Consider the following 19946-nt stretch of genomic DNA (forward strand, 5'->3'; position numbering starts at 1 on the left):
ATTTGCCCATGTTTTTAGAGAGATCTCATGTCTTACAGGAATTACATACACCAACATAGCAAGCAAACAAATGTAGTGTGACTGATTCAGTCCATCTTTTTTTATCTATTTAATTCCTCCTCTTTTTATCTGTTGATGGCTGAGGCTGGAGAGGAACCCGGTTTGTCATGGCAATCTGCATTAGCATTGTGGAGTGAAACAGTTCTTGACAAAATGGTCCTGAGAAATTCAAGATACCCTCCATTAAGAAGATTGTCTGACTCCTCCGTGCACCGTCACTGACAGATCAACTAATCATTTCCTTCCTGCTTTCTTTCTTTCTCTCCCCCCTCCCCCCCCCCTTCTTGTCTGTGTTGGATGTTGTCATTTCCCAGGTGCCTTGCAGATCGAGAACAGCGAGGAGACCGACCAGGGGAAGTACGAGTGCGTGGCGTCTAATGTGGAAGGCGTGCGCTACTCGTCCCCTGCTAACCTTTATGTGCGAGGTAGGGAGCAACCCGGCCCCAGAGCCAGGCCAAAAAAATAAAAACATCCACCCATTCTAACTAAAATGTCTGCACAGTGCAGCTCAGCTTTAAGTGGCATTACTGTTGAGCGTAACAAATGATAATTGCTTCCATTCTAGCCCAGCTGTATTTGCACAAAATGTGTTTTGCAAAATAGTATTACCCGAGTAATATAAATCTTTTAGCATTGATAGTATTGTCTGCCCACAATTGTAATATCTTATGCACTGAAACTTCCAAATGTAAAAATATAATTGACCAACTAATGTTCTTCTCTGTTATGATGTTATGCTCCATTTTGTCTTTGAATGCCCTCCCCTACTCACTCGGAAGGAAATGTGTAGCACAACAAGCCGTATGTCTTCACTTTACCAGTTGTAAGACGCTTTTTATCTGTAATTGTGTGCCCGATAAAATGTCCCCCTCCCTCCCCCCCATCAAAGTTATGGACCCCAAAAAGAGTCGGGAAGGACTTCTCTTTGATTAGTTTTTTTCAGGTACAGGAGCACAACGGTAAGTCTTGATTTTGATTGAGTGGCAAGGTGTTAATGCGCACCAATCAAAATCTCAGCCCCTTCGCCTTCTCCAGATTTGGGGGTAAAAAGGATTTCCTTGTGGTGAATTAAGAGAAAAGGACTGTTAACACAGTCAGCTGCTCTGTATTACATAAAAAATGCTCTATCCCATAGGTTATAAATAGTACACTTCCTCGACTTTCTCTTCATGGTGTTCCAGAGCATAAATCCATAGTATTCCCCTGTTTCTGCTTTGGGGTATTATCTTTTAAAAAGCCTTTTACAGTCAGTAGTAATTTTGGCTGGCATGTTCCAGCAAAGTGAAGATATGAGAAACAAACAGTCACAGGGAACGTTGAGTTTCATAGGAAACAGGCAATGAAGACAAAAGCCTACCCTCGACCACTAATGCTAAATGACAATGAATCCCTGTTGAGGGAGCTTTGATAAATTGAAGCAGATGCATTTTCGACATGCATTATTTATATTGTGCATATTAAATAAAGATGCTTCGGTATCTACTCGGTTTGTTCCCTCTGCTGTGTACCAAATAAGTTTGTTCCCAATAAATAATTCACTACTCTGACATTATAAAATGGGTCAGGGAGCTGCTTTTTCATTATTATTGCTATTATCATACCCTGTGAAGTAGCAGCATAGGGAAGAAAAATTCATATGCAAGAAGTAGAGGGTAAAAAATGGTTAATCAAGATTAGTTTCTCTTCTTGCCTGCATTCATCCTGGAGGCTCATCCTGTCTCCACTGTGATGCAGTGACACTTAATGTCAAGTAGCTATGCACCTTGTTCATGTACGGCATGATGAAAATTAAAAGGTTCATTGCAAATTACAGTCAAGAGCTCTGCAGGAATCATTAAATAATGATAATGGGAACATTTTGTTGACACAGCATTGGGCTGTTCAGTAGTTCCTTTGGTCGAAAACACGCAGCTATACCCTTATATCATTTCCAACAATTCATGCAATCTCCATGAACACTGGCTCCATCAGCATGCTTTTAAGAGACTACACAAGGGTCATAATTGCTCAGGTACTTTCACACGATGTAACACACTTGTTATGCCTTGATGGTGTCAACCTTTGTCTGTTTTCAGTTAACTTTTGTCAATCAATTCTGATACTTGATGTTGACTATGTTTTGTTCACAAAGCGAAATGCACTCGAGATTAGCAGCTGTGGTAGGGATCAATTTTCAGGAAAACTCAAAAGAACATGACAATCCTAAATTCTATCTGGTGTATACTGTACCAGGGCAAATTGAGACTGCTACCCGAGCAGAAACCATAATGACAATGCTACTGATTGGCTCCGAACAACATGTGCTGCAACCGTCTTGAACTGCAGCTGCTAATTTCAGCCCAAACTGTGTCTTTTTTCTTTTCTATCTCTCATTAGTTTTCTTTATTTTGTCTTTATTTGGTTTCCTTCTCTAACAAAAGCAAATACAGCCACCACAGGAGCCTCTCCTCGTGGCTATAAGGAGCTTGTGAAATTTTGAATTATGAGTATGGTACGCTTGATTTGACTCCAGTGGCGCCTCACAATTTTTTTTCTTAACAAGCGACAGTGTGGCCACTGGGGTGAATCTGATTGTTTTGGTTCAAAGTTTATTTAGGGGGGGGGAGGGGAGGCAAGTGTACTTTCAAGACGGGTGTCACTGATAGCAGGGACAAGGGAAAAGGAGGAAAAAAAGATTAAAGAAAAGGGAAATGTAGCTGCAGCTAAACACCTTGAGGTGGCTTTTTTTACTCTCTCTGTGTTTCCCCTATTTTTCTCTTCTCCTCATGTCATTGTGTTCTGCATCAACCCCTTTACATCCCTCAGAGCTTCGAGAAGGTTGGTGTGTTTTTTCTTTTTTACTTTTTTTAACCCACATTTGAAAAAAAAAAAAAAAAAATTCAACATGTTGAAAAATTTTAGCTGTATTTGCCTATTACAGAGCTCGATTCAGTACTAATTTGAAGAAATACTAATCAGTTAATCCAAACTGCTAAATGATTATGAAAGAAATGTTTCTTTATTTCCAAGGAAGAAATGATGAAAGCAAACCCGATTAGCTCGGGTCTTGTTAATTTACTTTTATGTTTGCATTGTGGGGCCTTTTCTCGTTTTGCATCCTTTGGTATTGCTTCTGCACTGAAAGGCTTTCTTGCACGTGTTGTCATGGAAAACCCAGCACGTGTAAATAACAGGACCTGTTGCATGATGGGAGAATGTAACTGCGCTTGCATGCCTGTACAGAATCCCTCTGGCCGTGTTGGTCTTTTTCTTTCTGCATTCCCTGTGTTTGGTTCAGTTCTTTCCTTCTCTTTCTTTGGTTTCTCTACAAGTGTTTTCCCTGATACAACCCTTTTTTGGCTTTCCGTTATTGATTTGTTTTTGGTTTTTTTTGTTTTTTTGTGTTGTGATTCTGGTGTTGTGTTTGCGTGTTTTCCTTTTGTTTCAGTTCTGTTCCTGAACTTACTTTTCTGTTCCAAATGTTTGTCTTTTTGTGGTTCATTTGTTTGTGAGGTTTGTGTTTCTTTTTCCAAATGATGCTGCTCTGCTTCTTGAGTCTCGGAGTGCAAATGCAAATGCCGAATGAAATAATAAGTGTGTATACAGCCAGTGTTCCTGTCATCTTGTTTATAGCGACCCATTACTGAAAAAATTAGATCTGATTGGGCCTGATTGGGTCCCATTGTGATTTCAGGCAGCCATTAAGGGATGCCATTTACAGTGTCGTGTGGATCAATAACAATATAATGACTTCGACATCACATTTGCTGTTGCTTAGCGGGTGCTCAAAGATACTTTTATTTTCAAATGGTGGCAGCTAGATGTGATTGGTTTCCTTGAGTGACTGCTGTTTGTGTTCCCTCGCAGTCATGACACTCAATCAAATTATAATTTATTATTCAAAAGCCCTCCATTCCTGGCACACACACACACACACACACACACACACACACTCATAGAATAGAATTGATTTTCAGGTTGATGTGACTAAAGTAATGAAGATTCTCAAACTGGACTGCAATGAGACATGCAGTCATTTTTGAAGCATTCATACTGTAGTCCTACGACAATGATGAGCAAGAAAGCGCTGAATGAATTGGAGATCAGTGCATGCAGCATTTACTGATTTATGTCCCATTTGGCTCTGTTCCAACTTCCTGTCAACTCTGAAGATGTTCCAACTAAACGTTAGCATCAGCACAAGGTTTTTCAAGACATATCCAACTGAATCAGATCTATATTGAATCTCATGTCACCTGCTGCAGTGAGCTTGCCTATCCACGTTTAGGCTCCACTAGTCTTATGAATACACAAGACAGATATTTTTGGAAAGGAACCACGGTTCTTGGCTAGGGGTATTACATGTGTCTCAACAAGTCTGGGCAGATCAGGCATGTCATTCATTTAGGTGGAGGAGATAACACACTTCCTCCCGTATCAGTCTCCTCTTAGAGTAGTAGAGTATTTGTATGCGTAGCTATCAAAGTGTGCTGATCTGCAGGGGATTGGACTGATCTCTGTAAGGTAGCTGAAAGTCAGATTAAAAATGGATACTGTTCCACCAGCAAACAAATTAGCAATGTTTGTGCTTTGGCAACATTTATTCATCCATGGGTGCGAAATATTTTTCTTAGCAACACCTTGCACCAGATTTTTTTCATTCAAACGTCTGCTTATTTGGAGTCTGAAGATATTTTGCTTAAGTGCACCTTGACAGTTAATCTACCATGTATGTGCAAGTCACCAAGAGAATTTTTGATTGGCATTTTTGGCATTTGCCATTTTTGGGTAACTGTTGAGCCTGTTTGCTGGTCAAGAGTTTAATTGAGCTGTGCTAAGCTCCAAAATATTAGTAAGGCAAAAACCCCACAAAAAATATTCAGTGTTAGCCAGTGTTTCCTTTGAGAAGATGCTGAGTATAGCTGATATATTTTTGGCCTCAGTTTAAGATATCCATGCTGTTTCCTTCCATTGCACCAGCCACATAATTTTTCCTCAAGGCAAGTCATTAGACAAATATATGTAATCATCCCCTCTGATCTGTGCAGTTATCCCAGACACGAGTAAAGGTTTCAATTCCAACACCTCTGTGCACCAACTGGCTTTGAAAAGACTATCAATCAGTAATTGTAACAGTTGAGTCTGTGAAAGCCACCAATCAATAAGCTGTCATTACTGCTGTCCACATTATAGTGTCCACAAAGCATGGCACAATCCTACTCCAAAAGAAAAAAGAATAATGAAAACCTGGTCTTTATTTATAAGTCCTAAGAATAACACTGATGCAGAAAGACTGCGCTGTGATGTACGCATGTGCATGTTTGCCCTCCTACAATGGTATCTGCCTGACTTTGAATGTGCTTGCATGTCCTGCTATGCATTTGTGTGTAACGTTGGGAAAGAAAGCTAGATTACACCTTATGTTCTCACTGGCCAAAGCAAAATCCTGCCATCTCTATTAGATGTTTGTCTCAAGGAGTCCTGAAATTAATAGCCACCCCTAAAAAACAATTGTGTTTCTATTAGAAGAGCATTTAATTGAGGTACAAAACAAAATTTCCACAACCTCTGATATCCTAATGCAAATATGTGAATACCACACTCCCTTTCTCAATCCGACTGATAATATTCACTGAAGGGATCACCACAGTGAGGGGACATACTTGCAGTATCATTTGGCTGCTTGTCATCTACCTGTAAGTCAATAGAAAAAAAAATGTTACACTCTGAAATCCCCTCAATCCACTGCTTTCTATTATTAGATACCCCTGCCATGATTCTTGTCAGTTTCCTTTAGGTAATAATTTCCATTTTGATGAGCCACCGATAGTGACTGTTTAGCATTGGCGCAGCCAAGGTATGTTAATACAGGCCGACCCCTGCAGCTTATATGTAAATGCCGTAGGCCTCACCCAGCAAGTGTGACTAAAAGATCTCCATACTGCGCCTGTGTCCTCAGGCAGCAAGAGGGTGTAATCTCAGCTTCAAGGTGACACTAAAGGCTGCACATTATTTTGGCTTCCCCCTTCATTTTGGGGCAGCAAAAACTGCCTCACCAAAATGGCCGATAATGTCCACCTTCTGACCTCTGTTTTTTGGCACAAATCCCTCCACAACACCGCCCACTATTAGAGTTAGTGCAGTACTCTGGCGTTCTCTCTCGACTGCTTTTCACCTCGTCCACTGTAAGGCTTCTTGTCTTTCTCTCCACATTGGGGCTTGAAACAAGATTACATGTTGTTAGTAGTCCAAATGAAAGGTATATGTTTGTTTTATTTTCTCTCAATTCCAAATGGGCCGGCTGGGCTCCTGGTCTCTGTGAATGAGGAGCCTGTCCATGCAATTGGGATTCTTGATTTTCTTTTTTTCACTGGCCCTACATTTTAAAGGAAGGATAGCATAGGTACCACACACACACACACAGCGTTTACCGTGCCTTTTCCATGTCAGAGTTAGACAGTCCACTTGAGCATTAAGTTCAAACAGGCCTGTGTCTAGCTAATGATAGTGCAGTGACCCACTTGCATGTGATACTGACATTTAGACACACAGTTAATGTTGTTCCCCAAAGTGGTAACTAGGTTTTAAGATTTTCTCTCCCAAGACATAGTGTAAAATGCTGTAGTATCAACTGACCTTGAGTTCTTGATCTTCTGTTGTAACCAAAGACCAAATTTATTTATGTGCCAGACACACTGTGCATGCTGTTGACAGGCAGACTCTCCCCCAGCTTTCCATCAGCCCTGTTTTCCAAATTTAGTGTGCCCCAGCACCATGAAGCCTTTAACAAGGAATTTTTTTCTGTATTGGATCATTTCACCGGGCAGCCACAGCCAAAAGTTACCAGCATTTGGCTGGTGGCTGGTGTTAGTTTCCACATTGCTCTGACAGTGTAGATTCTCAAAGGTGAACAGAGACATCTTCCTGTGGGGAAACCTCATTCACTCAGCCACTACAGCTCCCGGTCCATTGGCTGACCTGAGCCCCAGGGAGAGAAGTGCACCATCAGACACACTTTGATCAGACATTTCCCCTAAAAACAGTCCCAGTTCGCCTCGTTCAGTTTTCACCGCTCTTTTGGATTGGAGGCAAAATTCGAGCAGAGACTATTCATAGCTGAAAAACATCTAATAGTATTGATGCATACCTCTTTGTTGACACAGCTGCACTCTGGTACTGTCTATGCTGTTCGGACTTAGTTCTTTTTGTGGATTTGTTCAGTTTCATTTGTTTTCTTTTATTTGATTTTGTGCGTGTGTGTGTCTGGAACAATGCTATATTTGGGAATGAACGGCATGCTTGGATGGGCTTGGGTGACATTTTTGAATTGTATTGGTTCCCTGGTGTCTGCCCAAGTGGATGGGGGCGCACCTGTATATGTCACTCATGCCATAGCCACACCCATGCATGTCCGTGTGAGGAATGGGCTGCCCTTTCACCTTTGTTGTTTCGTTAGGCATTTTTTGACAGATAAGAATGCAGATATATATTTCCTCTCCCTAATGATGGACATTTTTTGCGTTTTTTCCCCGTTCAACATCTCTTTTTTTAGAAGAGCTCCCATTTTGACTTCCTAACTACCCAGTAATATCTGACATGATGAGACAAAGCATGATTTCTCAACCCAAAGGTCATGCGTCCCATTGTGTGATTTCGTTTTTTTTACAGTAAAGTCATGGCAGAGCAGGATATGATCCTTTGATATATTTTGCATCATTTTTTTAAATAGCCATATTAGCTCATAATAGTAACGTTCTACTCTTTGAAACTGCTACTGACTATTTTTTCTTGGTACTTTTTATGCCAAATCAGTGTGTGATTTTGTGTACCACAAAAGAGCATTTCCTCAAAGGTCAGCAATGAACTTTTTGCCCTCAAGGTCAGGTCATGTTTTGCCCAAGGTAGTAACATAATTGACATTGACAGTGAATAAGAGGACTGAGAGGATGAATGTAGAGTAGTACAAAGCAGGACAAAGCTCAACAGTGGCTGCAGAATGTCTCAATTAGTGTCTGATTCAATCTCTTAACTGTAGTTGACTATGAATGTGTTACAGATCTTTTCGCACATAAAGCAGATTGCATTATTTTGATTATCAAATACGTTATGGCTGTTAAAAGCCAGTAACAGTGGACGTGTTTTCACCACTTGGACACTGCATATAGTGTTTGCTTGCTGTTATTTCCTAACATGCTTGGCCCCTACAGACTACATGTGAACGTACTGTATGTACATTTTAGTGATTATTTCGCTGCTCAGGTTAGTAAATGCCAGTTTTCAGGTGAAAATCCCCTCAGTGTGTGTAGGTGATATTTGTGCCCTCATTTTGTTGGAAAAAGTCAAACTGTCCCATGCAACGATCATATGAATCCCATTTGGATCGACACGGTGTATTTTGGAATGCTACCTATCCTTGATGCCCCTCTCAGTCTCCCCCAACCCTGAATCTCCCCCTCAGTCCCCACCCACCCCAGACACACACCTCACATCCACCCACCCCAAGACCTCCCAAGTTACAATTGCATTGAGGTGCAATGTTTAAGGCGGGGAGGAGGGGAGGTGTAGTTGATTCTTGCTTTTAAGCCCCAGTGTGTGAGACCTCCAAACCCACTTTGAGACATGGTCTTTTTTTCTTTTCTTTTTTTTTTATTTAGAATCACAGTCTCCTTATTCTATCCCCCCACTTATGCCCTCCTCCTCCTCCTTCCCTTTCTCCAACAACCCAAGCCCCACTCCCCTTTCCCTTTGCGTACTGTACAGTATGTCTGCGTGCCCATCCGTCACTGTCTGTCTGCCCGTCTCCCTCTGTCTGTCTCCTTGTCTGCTGTCTTGCTGCTTGAGTCTGTTTTGTTCTGCCTCGTGTCCTGTCTCTTGTCCCTTGTCTCTCCTGTCTCGTCTATCTGTCTCTAAGTCAGTTCTTCCATTTAGTTCATTGTTTTTTACTCCTACATCTGCACTTCTTTGCCTCTCTCTCTCGTTGACTTCTCTCTTTGCATCCCAACAAACATTTTGACACTGAATAGATATAGATACTTTGATTTCCACCAGTGTTGAAAATAGAGTGAGAGATGGAAGCAGTAGACCTCAGTAGTAGCCTATAGTTGTTGCCTGTATCTTTTTTCAAGTTTTGTGTTCATAATAAGTTAAAAGTTGTCTTAGTATTTGTTTTTAGTGCACCACAACAGGGTTTTTCCTGGCTCTGATTATGTATGTTCAACGTTTGGCATTCGACCAAACAGCAATCTCCGACTCAGCTTGCCCTAGGCAGTAAAAACATATACTAAAGTTCCTCACTTTAGATTCATATAGACAAGAAAAACCCTACATTATACAACACTTTCAAAAATGTTGTGCTCATTTAGCGTTGAACTTGGTCACCTCTTGCATGACACTATTTTGTTTGTCAAGTGCTTGCTGGGATGCCTCTCATGAACACACAGTGTTTTTGCTAACTCATACTCTTTCACTCTCTAACTCTTGCATACTGTACACAACGCACACTCATGCCTATACCAACGCAAAATATACATATATACATCTATGCATATACACGTACGCACATGCAAGTACACAGTACCTTTCAGGCCCTTCCTCTGCGTCTCAGACTCATTATCAACCTCCTTCCACTCAACTCCTATCCATGGGCTCCTCCCTGTCTCCCTCTCTTAGCTGTCATTCTGCCCTGATTCATCTCCCCCTTTCTTTCACCTTCCCTCTATCTCTCGTTCTTGTTCTCTGGATTTCTACTCCCTGTTGATCCAGTTCTGTCTCTTGACTCCAACACTCTGTGATAGTAGACTCTCTAACTACAACTACTATAGCTTTTTCTATGTAATTCTAGGCACACACCTTGTTCCTCAATACTTATTTTGTGTTAACTGGGACTGCGATGTGACAATGTGCCACCATCACATTTTGTCACATTTGCTGGAGAAAAACAAAGTTTACACTGCATTGAAGCGGGTTACCCCCCCTTCACCCTCCTCCAAACCTTCCCCTCTCTTTTTCTTCCTCTGTCACTCTTTATACTCCTCTGTTCCCTTTCTTTCTCTCCTCTCCTCAGATGCTTTATCCTCTATCTTGTATTTCTTCTTTCCTCTCCAATCGTCTTTTGTCTGGGCATGCTAGCGACCCTTCAGTTATATTCCTCTATGCATTTTATCTCAATTTTTATATCTGATTTTGTTATCATTTACTCCTTAATTTACCTCGGTCTATTTATGCATGCTGTCTGTGAAACTGATAGCTGCATCTATCAATGGAACCGTGTCAGATCTTAATAAGGCTTTGTCCAGTGGATCTACCCTAAACCACAAAAATCTGATTAAAGTTTCTCATCTTTAAGATATCTAGGCAGAAGAGGTATGTGTCAAGTGCAAACATATGCTAGAATGCGTTTAGAGACCTTGTAGAGATGGTCAATAGCCCAGTAACCCTACACTTCCTGTGCTGTGGGAGAAGCCTGTAATGGCCTACTTCCTGTTTGGCATGAGTGCCTGAGAGGACAGGAAGTTCCAGGTTGCCATGTTGGCCTTATGTGATAGCATTATCACATGGCCTTTACTACACACCTTCATACTTGGTAATCAGGTTATGTCATAGGTGTACATATGTCAGCAGTTCAGTTCCAAAGATGAGAAACTCGTAATAGATTTTTGTGTCTTTAATTGTGCTGTGATGGGTCAAATATTGGTCAATGGAACCTTGTTGCTATGAATCGTTGCTTTATTGTTAATCTACATTGTTGTTGAAGCAGTTATGTTAGTTTAGTTCCTTCTCATTATTTGTATATTTTTGTTTTGAAAAGTCTACTTCTTTTATATTGTGTTTCAGTTCACATTTAACATGTTGAACCTTTTGTGTTAAGTATTTTCTTGAGAAGGGTCCATTTTCATCGACCTCTCTTGTTACCTCTCTTTTTCTCTTTTTTTTTTGACTCCCTTGCCCTCTTTTGTCATCCTCTCCCCTTCCTCATGCCTTCTCCCAGTCCGGCGGGTGCCTCCTCGCTTCTCCATTCCACCCACGAGTCAGGAAATTATGCCTGGTGGCAGTGTGAACATAACGTGTGTGGCAGTGGGGTCGCCCATGCCTTACGTCAAGTGGATGCTGAACTCGGAGGACTTGACACCAGAGGATGAGATGCCAGTGGGCAGGAACGTTCTCGAACTGAGCAGCGTTCGTGAGTCAGCCAACTACACCTGCGTGGCCATGAGCAGCCTCGGCATCATTGAAGCTGTGGCACAGATCACTGTCAAATGTAAGAGATAAGTGTGCATGTGAAGAAGGGTAATTATGAAGTGATAGAAGATTTTGGTCGTATCGGCCACCCCTAATTACAATGTGTATATACTGTACTTTTCCTTTTCTCCTGCAAAGTTCTTCCATCAGTCACTATCATGAAAAATGACTGCCTCCTCTTTCCCTCCTGTTTTGTCACCGTAACAGCTCTCCCCAAGCCTCCAGGTACCCCTGTTGTTACTGAAACCACTGCCACCAGTGTGACCATCACCTGGGACTCAGGCAACCCAGACCCAGTGACTTACTATATCATCCAGTATAGGGCCAAGTCGCCAGACAGCAAATATGAAACGGTAGATGATATCACCACTACACGGTACAGCATTGGCGGTCTTTACCCCAACACAGAGTATGAAATCCGTGTCTCAGCCGTCAACACAATCGGCCAGGGTCCTCCCAGTGAGCCAGTAGAAACGCGGACTGGTGAACAGGCCCCTGCCAGTCCACCACGAAACATCCAGGCCCAGATCATATCTCAAAACACCATGATGGTGCGCTGGGAAGAGCCCGAGGAGCCTAATGGGCAGATCAAGGGCTACCGCGTTTATTATACGATGGATGACTCCCAACCGATGAGCCTCTGGCAGATCCATAATGTCCAGGATAGCATCATCACTACTATCCAAAGCCTGGCTCCTCAAGAGACATACACAATCAAAGTCCTAGCATTCACCTCTGTAGGAGACGGACCCTTCTCAGAGCCCATCCATGTAAAAGTACTTCAGGGAGGTAAGTCCTGAAAACTAATCTTGATCAACCGATCTTTGGCAACTTTGAAATATTGTCATCCGTTGCTTTCATTGAATTTCATAGCCGTCAATTTTGTGTAACAATAAGCTCCTGTGTCGTTCAAATATTGTTGAAACCAAGTTAAGTAAGTTTGAAATAAGTTTTACAGATATCTGTAGCATGCTAGACCTGTTCTCCAGCCTTCTGCTTAAGGAGAAGACTTTGACAACCAATGAAAAACATCTTAGGCTGTTTTTACGCATCAGCAGCACATTTTCTGAAACTTTAAAGAGGCTGTGCCTGCTGCCAAAGAGACAAGTTTTCTCCCCTGCTGTGCAAGGTTCACCCACACATCTGCGGCCTCTGCAAATGATGACAAAAGTCTGTTTGATCATGGCAGTCTGAAAAAAAACAGTCAAATTTGAGAAAGACCCAACATCTAAGAACTCACCAGAGTCAGCTTCAGAGCTGAGTGAAATCACTCTGTCCATGCTAGAGCAAGGAGGCACGTCCAACTTCAGAGACCCCACAATAAGTAGAGCGTAATTGGACCTTACTTGTCACTGGGGCACAAACTTTTGTACTGTAATCTATTCCTCTCAATTTAATTCCCTCTAATCCTTGGTCACTTTATGCCAAATCTCATTATACTCATCATGTTAGTGGGTGTATAGCAAATATGCTCTTTTATTAAGAAGTCACTGAACAGGAAAAATAACTGACACATTCTTAAGACTTTTTTTCAACCATAATTGGACGGTACCCCTCCCATGAGCATAATATTAATTTCCATGTCCTGGAATGTCCTGCAACAATGTCCTCTGCCATGTTCCTCAGTTCCAGGTCAGCCATCCAAATTCCAAGTTGGTGCCGTGTCTGACACCAGCATTGAACTGACCTGGGAACCTGCCTATGACAAAGAAGGAATTATAAATTATGAACTACGCTACATGGACCGCAGTTTAGGCACCCAGGCAAGAATTTCTTCAAGTGTCTTCATCTCCTAATAATCCAACATTAGATTTCTGTACAACCAGTTTGAAGCAGACTTAATAACTTTGCTCTCCGTCGACAGATGAAGAAAACATTTGCACCCACATCTTCCTATGTTGTGGAAGGTCTCCGGCCAAACACAGAGTACTACTTTTCCTTGGCAGCCATCTCTAACAAAGGCATCGGAGCCTTCACCAATGACATATCACAGAAGACCTTGCAAGCCAGTATGTAGCCCATTATTACATCTTCCTTCCTGTTCTCTTTGTTGGTTGACTAACAAGAGTTTTCCCCAGCAAAAGCAGTTAAATGATTTTATACCTTTACTTAAGTCAATTCTAATGAGGTTTTGTGCTTTTTTTCTTTTAACTGGACCTTGAAAACTTTCTCTGAAGTCATCTGCATCATCACCTTTGAACACAAACACAACAACAAACACAACTTAACGGATGTTTTTTTCTTTTTTTTTCTTTTTTTTTGTGCTTGATCTTGTTGATTTTGTTAACCTCAATGTAACAACATGGTATTTTCTTCTTTACGTAAAGTGACATTTACACTATGAACGGTTTGTATTGTGGAGAGTTAAGGCTGAGTCACTTTTTTAGTCAAAGTGCTTTACAACCTTTTCTTTTTAGAATTACTTTCTGACATGGCTCTTGTGCCAAATGTGTATAAGTGTACCCAACACTGTCAAACAAATCTAGCCTACGTGGACAATTTGGGGAGTCTTTTTATTTCCCTTTCACTTTTGTTCATATTTGCTTTTCCTTTGTCAACAGCAAGTGCACTTTCTTCCATGTGACAGAGACACAAAAAATGTCAGTTCTCCTCTAAGACCGCCAAGGCTCTCATATGAACTGTATTCAGCTTGGGGGTGGGAAATTTGGGATTTTAGTCATCAAAGACAAACAAAACCCTATCAGCAGTCACTAACATTATTCACATGCCCACCCCCTGAATTTATTCCAGTATATCAGTTCTGCACTGATTATTTTATTTTACAGATGGCAGGAACACAACTGAATTATTTAAAGCGGCCAGCTAAAAATAACAGGAGTGATATCATAGTTCACAGAAGTGCAAGCTGTAGAGAGACACTGCACACATCTTATCCAATCAAATATCCGGTTGTAACTAAAGGTCTGGGATGACAGGGTATGAAATTTGTGTCTTCTGGGTTTACACAGCATGTAGAAATGAACAAAGATGCTGTGTATTGACAGTACATTCATGGTAAATAACCTTGAAAATGTAGCTGGGTGATTAAGGGTTCATCTGAGCTAGTCATTGTAGAAAATCTGAGATGCATCAATGCATTAATTGTCAGAGTGACCACCTTTACTGTAAATAGACTGCCTGTGCTTTATAAGATTCTATTAGGTTTAAACCAGAGGACTTTTATTGGGACATAGGAGAGCCATGGCGGTGGGAGTAGACTTCTTTTAACACATTTTCTGTTTCTACTAGTGCAACTTGTTGGCTGTACCCCCACATCTGGGCTGTGGGGGCTTTGGAACAACCACTTCACAGTTCTTTTTGTCACTGCTGGGCAGCAGAGCTACACAGACAGTGCAGAGTCACTGAGGAGAGCGCCAGTTGCATGCAACATTCACTCCTGCCCACTGGGGGTGCTGTTGAGAGCCTATCACTGCACCGTTGATCTTTGATCAGTCCAGGCATGAAAATGCTTTCTGTTCACCCTGCCCCATTTCTGTCTTGGCGTCTCTCGAGTGTCTGTGCACATCTTCACCTGTCGATGTGTGTTTGTGATCTCCTTACCTCTGTTTTTGCATTTGTTCTTGACCGGTAAGCTGCAAGCTGATTGGATCGGATACACTCCTGTCTTCCTCTTACATCCACCCTCCTCCAGCTCTGTTTCTCACTTTGCCACTTGTTCCCCTGTGCAATGGAACAAAAGCTCTCCTTGGAATGGCTTGACATCTCCTTGCTCACTTTGTGTCCTCTTCCTTTTATGTTGAGTCTTTTGAAAAAAAGTTTTGAGTTAGATTTTTATTTTATTTATTAATTTTTATTACTTTCTGGGTTATCTGAAAGAATATTGGTTTGACATCACTCCAAACAGTAGCTTGTTCTATTTTCGTCTTTCTGTCGGGTTCCACAGCCACGATCGACTACAGCGCAGCAGGCAGAGCAGCACGTACAGACAGCACTGACATGCCCTTGTAACTGATGACTTTTCTCAAGTCTCTGCTTGAGACAAGGGACTCTCCCTTTCAACTGCCTCATCCATACAATTACAGTGGATAGAAAGGATAAGTGTTAGTTGATAACGGCATCTGCCTGCCCACCATCAAATCCTCTTTGGTTGTCATTTTAAGGTTAACAGTCACCTTTACTTTTTCTATCCATTCTACTTTGATGGTTTCACCTCAGGCCTCATTGTTCCCAATCTTTCTCAGCCAGTGTTTTTTCATTTTCATGCCTTTAGAAAAAGTCCCTTCTCAAGCAAGTGTGAGATACATCCATTGGTTTGTCATTGTAGAGGTCAGAAAAATCACAGACTAAGTCAGACAAAGCAAAAAGATTTCATCTACAACACAACACAATAAATAACTTGATCTTGAGGATTCTCTGAGGTAAGTGATTGTGTGGTTTAGGGATTCAGTCTGCCATAGCTTTCCCAAAGACCTGTCAGACACATTCACATACACCAATTAACAGGGTTTTTCTCCACGTTTTTTTGAAACACCAACAGGGAGTCAGAAGGATAGAATGAGCAGTCTTTATACATGACACGATGAAATATTGAATTGACATGTCTGCAGTTTGGCTCCTTGCACAGGTCAGGAATAGCAGCATCTCCATGCATCCAAGTCAGTGAAGAACCCTGTGACATATATAGCTTGTAGTGCCTTCACAGCGCAGTGTAACATAGATAGTTTAAACTGTCAGCGTTTTGGGGAAAAAAAAACAGTTCAAGGGCAATAAACAGGCACAGTTGTTGGGTAACTACCTATTACACTGTTTTGTGCAGTTTCATATAAATTCAAACAAAATATCCCATTAGTGCCAAACTCCAGAGTGCTGTACTTTCACTATTGGTGTGGCACTCACACACACACTGCCCTCCACATCCAGTAAAATAGTCACACAGCTTATACACTGCACCATAATGAGGAAGCAGTATTAGTTGCTCAGCTGAACAAGCTGCAAAGACTCAGTTTGAGTTTTAATGGTTAATGACATGTTACCAAAGGCTCGAGAATAAACGGCAAAAAGAAATACACTGCAGCAAAAAGAAAATCATTTTGCTTATGCCAGTTGGGCTCATTTGTCCAAAACACATTACAGAGCAATCATACATACAACTTTAATATTGCCTCATTGATTTTTGGCATTGCTAGTACCGTGCTCTACTCACAGACCTGCAGAACCATTTCCACCTGGATTTGAACCCAAAGCATTGTCTGGCAGACTGAAACCCTTTTCCACCAAATATAAAGAAAGACAGGCAACATGATTTCCCTGTTTGCTTTGTTGTCCATTTTCTGTGGTACAAAATGTTTGCAGATTGTTGAAGTTTGTGCTCAGTTCAAGCAGCATTACCAGGGGCTATTGTCATGGGGACTACTTTGTCAAGAACTCGTGAAATGTCACAAGTCATAATAATTCTCCTCAGTCCTTATTTGCTCCATCATGAGTGACGCCAAATAACTTCTCAAATCAAAGAGTACCAAAATTGTTTCATTAGCTTCTCTTGCTCAATTTTACAACTTTCCGAAATCAATATGCAGGATGTTACTTGCAACAGTAGCCCCCATTCAGAAGCAAGGTCTCCTGGGGTATGCTGCCAGAGTCAGACCAGGTTGAGAGACCATTTTTGTGAGACCGTTCAGACGTGGCCGGAGTGGGTCCACAACCCGAGAGCCGGGAGGGCTCCCACCATTCCTCTAGCTGTTACCCAGTTGCAAGGCATCCTAACAGGACCTAAGATGGACCCCGGGTGTGGGTGTTAGGGGACTGCAGGGTCCTAGAGTGGCAGATAAGAATCCCATTTCATAGCGTCAGAATTAATTTCATGCTTTGCGATGAGCTATGAGCCAGGCCCCTGGATTGTCAGGCTTTGTTACACATTTAGATTATACCTAGAACCTGCCAGTAGCCAGTCAAGTGCTATCTCTCAAATTAAAGTGGCAGATTCTAAATCCTCTGTATTTAGCCAAACAAGCAGTTTAACCCCCCCACTTACTGTAATTGCAGGAGGTTTTTAGATATATTGGAATATTTGTGTGAGCCACAGCACGACCATTTGGCATCAGGGGGGATTAATTCCATAATGATCTACAAATATGAACATCCTGTCATTCGAGGCCTCTGATGAAAATACAATTCAAATGCAGACATGTGCTTATGCTCTGATAGCAGAAGCATTGGCAATCTGTGTCATTCAAAGAGTTCACAAGAGGCGTTGAGTAATGGCCTGTGTAGCTAAACGGTTAGCATTAATGTGTGTAATTTATAGCCACTGAAGATGTTGCACCAAAAGAAAATTTAATCTGAAGGTAGTCATAATGATTAGGTATGCCACCAGTGCTTTACATTGCAGACTTTTCACCCAGAGCTCGTAGTCATATCACAACAGACTTAAAAGTCAAAGAGAAGGATATGAATGCAGACATGACTAATTATTTGTCAAATAGCATTTAGGAAACTCTTTCAGGGAACCTTCAAAAGAACCTCAAGTGAAGCATTAGCTCAGTTTCTTCTTTTGTGGTTGTATAGTTCTACTATCCATAATCCTACCACTGGCCTTCATGGGATATGCACTTTATTAAAGCTGTGCCCCAGCCAGTCTTAAACCGTTATCAGGCGTGAGGATGCCTGTGCACTGTGATAGCCTGGCCCCTGTCAGATTCGCAGCCTTTTCCACAGCACAAAGATTGAGAACTGAGCAATCATTCTTGACGTGGAGAGTTTGCAAATACAATATGAGTGGAGGAAAGAAGCTGAAAGGCTCAAAATCCAGTAAGACCCTAAGTAAATAAGCCCATTGGACACAGAGAAGGGTTTGGCAACTGTGGCTGAGGTCCTGTCCTATTTGTTGTGTGCTGGAACATTCAGTCTTCACTGGAAGGAGGCCTTTCTGATAGTTAAAACCCCTGTTTTTTATTTATTTTTTTATTTATTTTTTTAAGCTGCTATACCCAAAGTGACACTGCAGTCAGAACACTATCATTAAACTTTTATGAATTCAGCAACAGTAGCTTTTCATCTTGCTTCCACTATTCTTGTGTCTTGACATTCTCAAAATGGTTTTACAACATTTTGCAAAGATACAAAGGCACAGGGCTATGAAATGGGATTTATTTGAACTAATTGTTAACAAGGATGGACGTTTGCAACATGGCCAAACGCAGAAGAATATCTTGGGGGTGAGTGTTCCCTTTATGGCTTCCCCTCTCACAGTCTTGTGGACCCTCCGGCCCAAAGATACAGTACATGAGTATTAAACAGCCCTGGCTACAGCACAGAGCCAACTCTCTCCCTCCCAATAATCCCAAAATGGGTCCAAAACTAACTCTCAATGGGTCAAAATTGGTCTAAAAAGGTGTTATTTACTAAAAAACAGGGATGGATGTCAACATTTTTGGCATGCTCTCTGAGAGGGAAAGTGTTGCAGTTCACTGACTACAGAGTAAGCACACTCTTTAGTCAGGTGCTGGTGGTAAGAAAGTCTTTCAAATGTAGTGTTTTTGGGAGTCAGGTACGTATGATGCAAAAAATGCCTGTGATTTCTTTTTGTTGGTTTGTTTGTGGGATTTTTTTTTTTCCAAGTTGAATGTTGTTATTTTCAGTTTATGCTGAGTATTATCTTTTTTCATGTTTTCTCATGAGTTGTCATTTTGAACCTTAACTGTTGTTGTGGTTCTTTCTTTCGAGTCACCTGGGTTACAGAGAAATTCATTTCCCAGTACCTTCCTTCAGTTCATAATTTATTTCTGCAGCCTTTGGTTTGGAATGAGAACATCCTGCTTGTTATTTGATTGTTTGTCATTTTCCTAAGTTGCTGTGCATGAAATGCCTTTTTTTTCTGGTGTTGTTTCATTTTGTTTTTTGATTATTGTGCCTTTTTTTTCTTTGCTTACATAACAGAAAAAAAATGTAATAATGAACTGGGTTTGTCACACCAAGATGGAGGGAATGCAGTATATTCTCACACAAGACTACCGTATGGGAAAGAGGAAACCCGAATGGGATAGAAATATTTTCATACATGTCCTTTTATCCGTATAATACCAAACTCTGGATGAGAAGTGAAACGTTTTATCGCTCCTTGCACAGCACACTCTCTGGACAAGCACAAGCTGCGTAAGAGCTTGGCACAGATTAGAAGGGAGAGGCATTGAATTTGATTTAGGAAGTTCACAGATGTGTAGGTTTTAATATGTTTTGGAAGAACACTTCAGACAAGTAACAGCCACTGTGTTGGAAAGCGTTTATACTGTTACAAATTAAAAAGGACAGACTAAACCACCTCCCCGCGAGCTCATACTTAGGAAAAAAATATCCTGTTTTGTCTTATGCTAATGTGTCTGAAAGTTCTGGCATGTAAATCATGAATGCGTTTCAATGGATTGTTTAATCATGCTCATTTGAGACTAGATGGATGTTATTTGCTACTCAAGACAAGACAGTCGTGGCCAGAAATCATTATCACTTGAACTAACAATGCATATAAACATAATGTGAAAAATTAATCTTATTTTTATGCTGTCCTAATGGACATGACAGTATGTTATTAATGTTCAGTGGTTGCAATAATTGCAGATACCCTGAAGGGGAAAATTAAAGGTTTAGCACTCTAAACTGGCATGTTTACCTGGTTGTTTTCAGTTGTAAGGGACTGAAGCCTCAGTTCAGTGCCT

At 41.3% G+C, this 19946-nt stretch overlaps 1 protein-coding gene across 9 annotated transcripts in view; it reads left to right on the forward strand.

The window, feature by feature from the left end:
- ptprsa (protein tyrosine phosphatase receptor type Sa) overlaps window positions 1–19946 on the forward strand; it is a 228216-nt gene that overhangs the window by 150954 nt on the left and 57316 nt on the right. For 8 of the 9 annotated variants that reach the window (XM_076725441.1, XM_076725484.1, XM_076725447.1 and 5 more), the window contains exons 7-11: window positions 375–485; window positions 11027–11296; window positions 11485–12066; window positions 12904–13040; window positions 13142–13286. In XM_076725441.1, coding sequence (XP_076581556.1) covers window positions 375–485; window positions 11027–11296; window positions 11485–12066; window positions 12904–13040; window positions 13142–13286 — 1245 coding nt within the window. Of the gene's footprint in view, window positions 1–374; window positions 486–2865; window positions 2878–11026; window positions 11297–11484; window positions 12067–12903; window positions 13041–13141; window positions 13287–19946 lie in introns of all 9 variants that reach the window. The other variant, XM_076725431.1, reaches the window with a different exon arrangement.

This window comes from Chaetodon auriga, chromosome 3 (assembly GCF_051107435.1).
Source record: "Chaetodon auriga isolate fChaAug3 chromosome 3, fChaAug3.hap1, whole genome shotgun sequence".
Lineage (NCBI taxonomy): Eukaryota > Metazoa > Chordata > Actinopteri > Chaetodontiformes > Chaetodontidae > Chaetodon > Chaetodon auriga.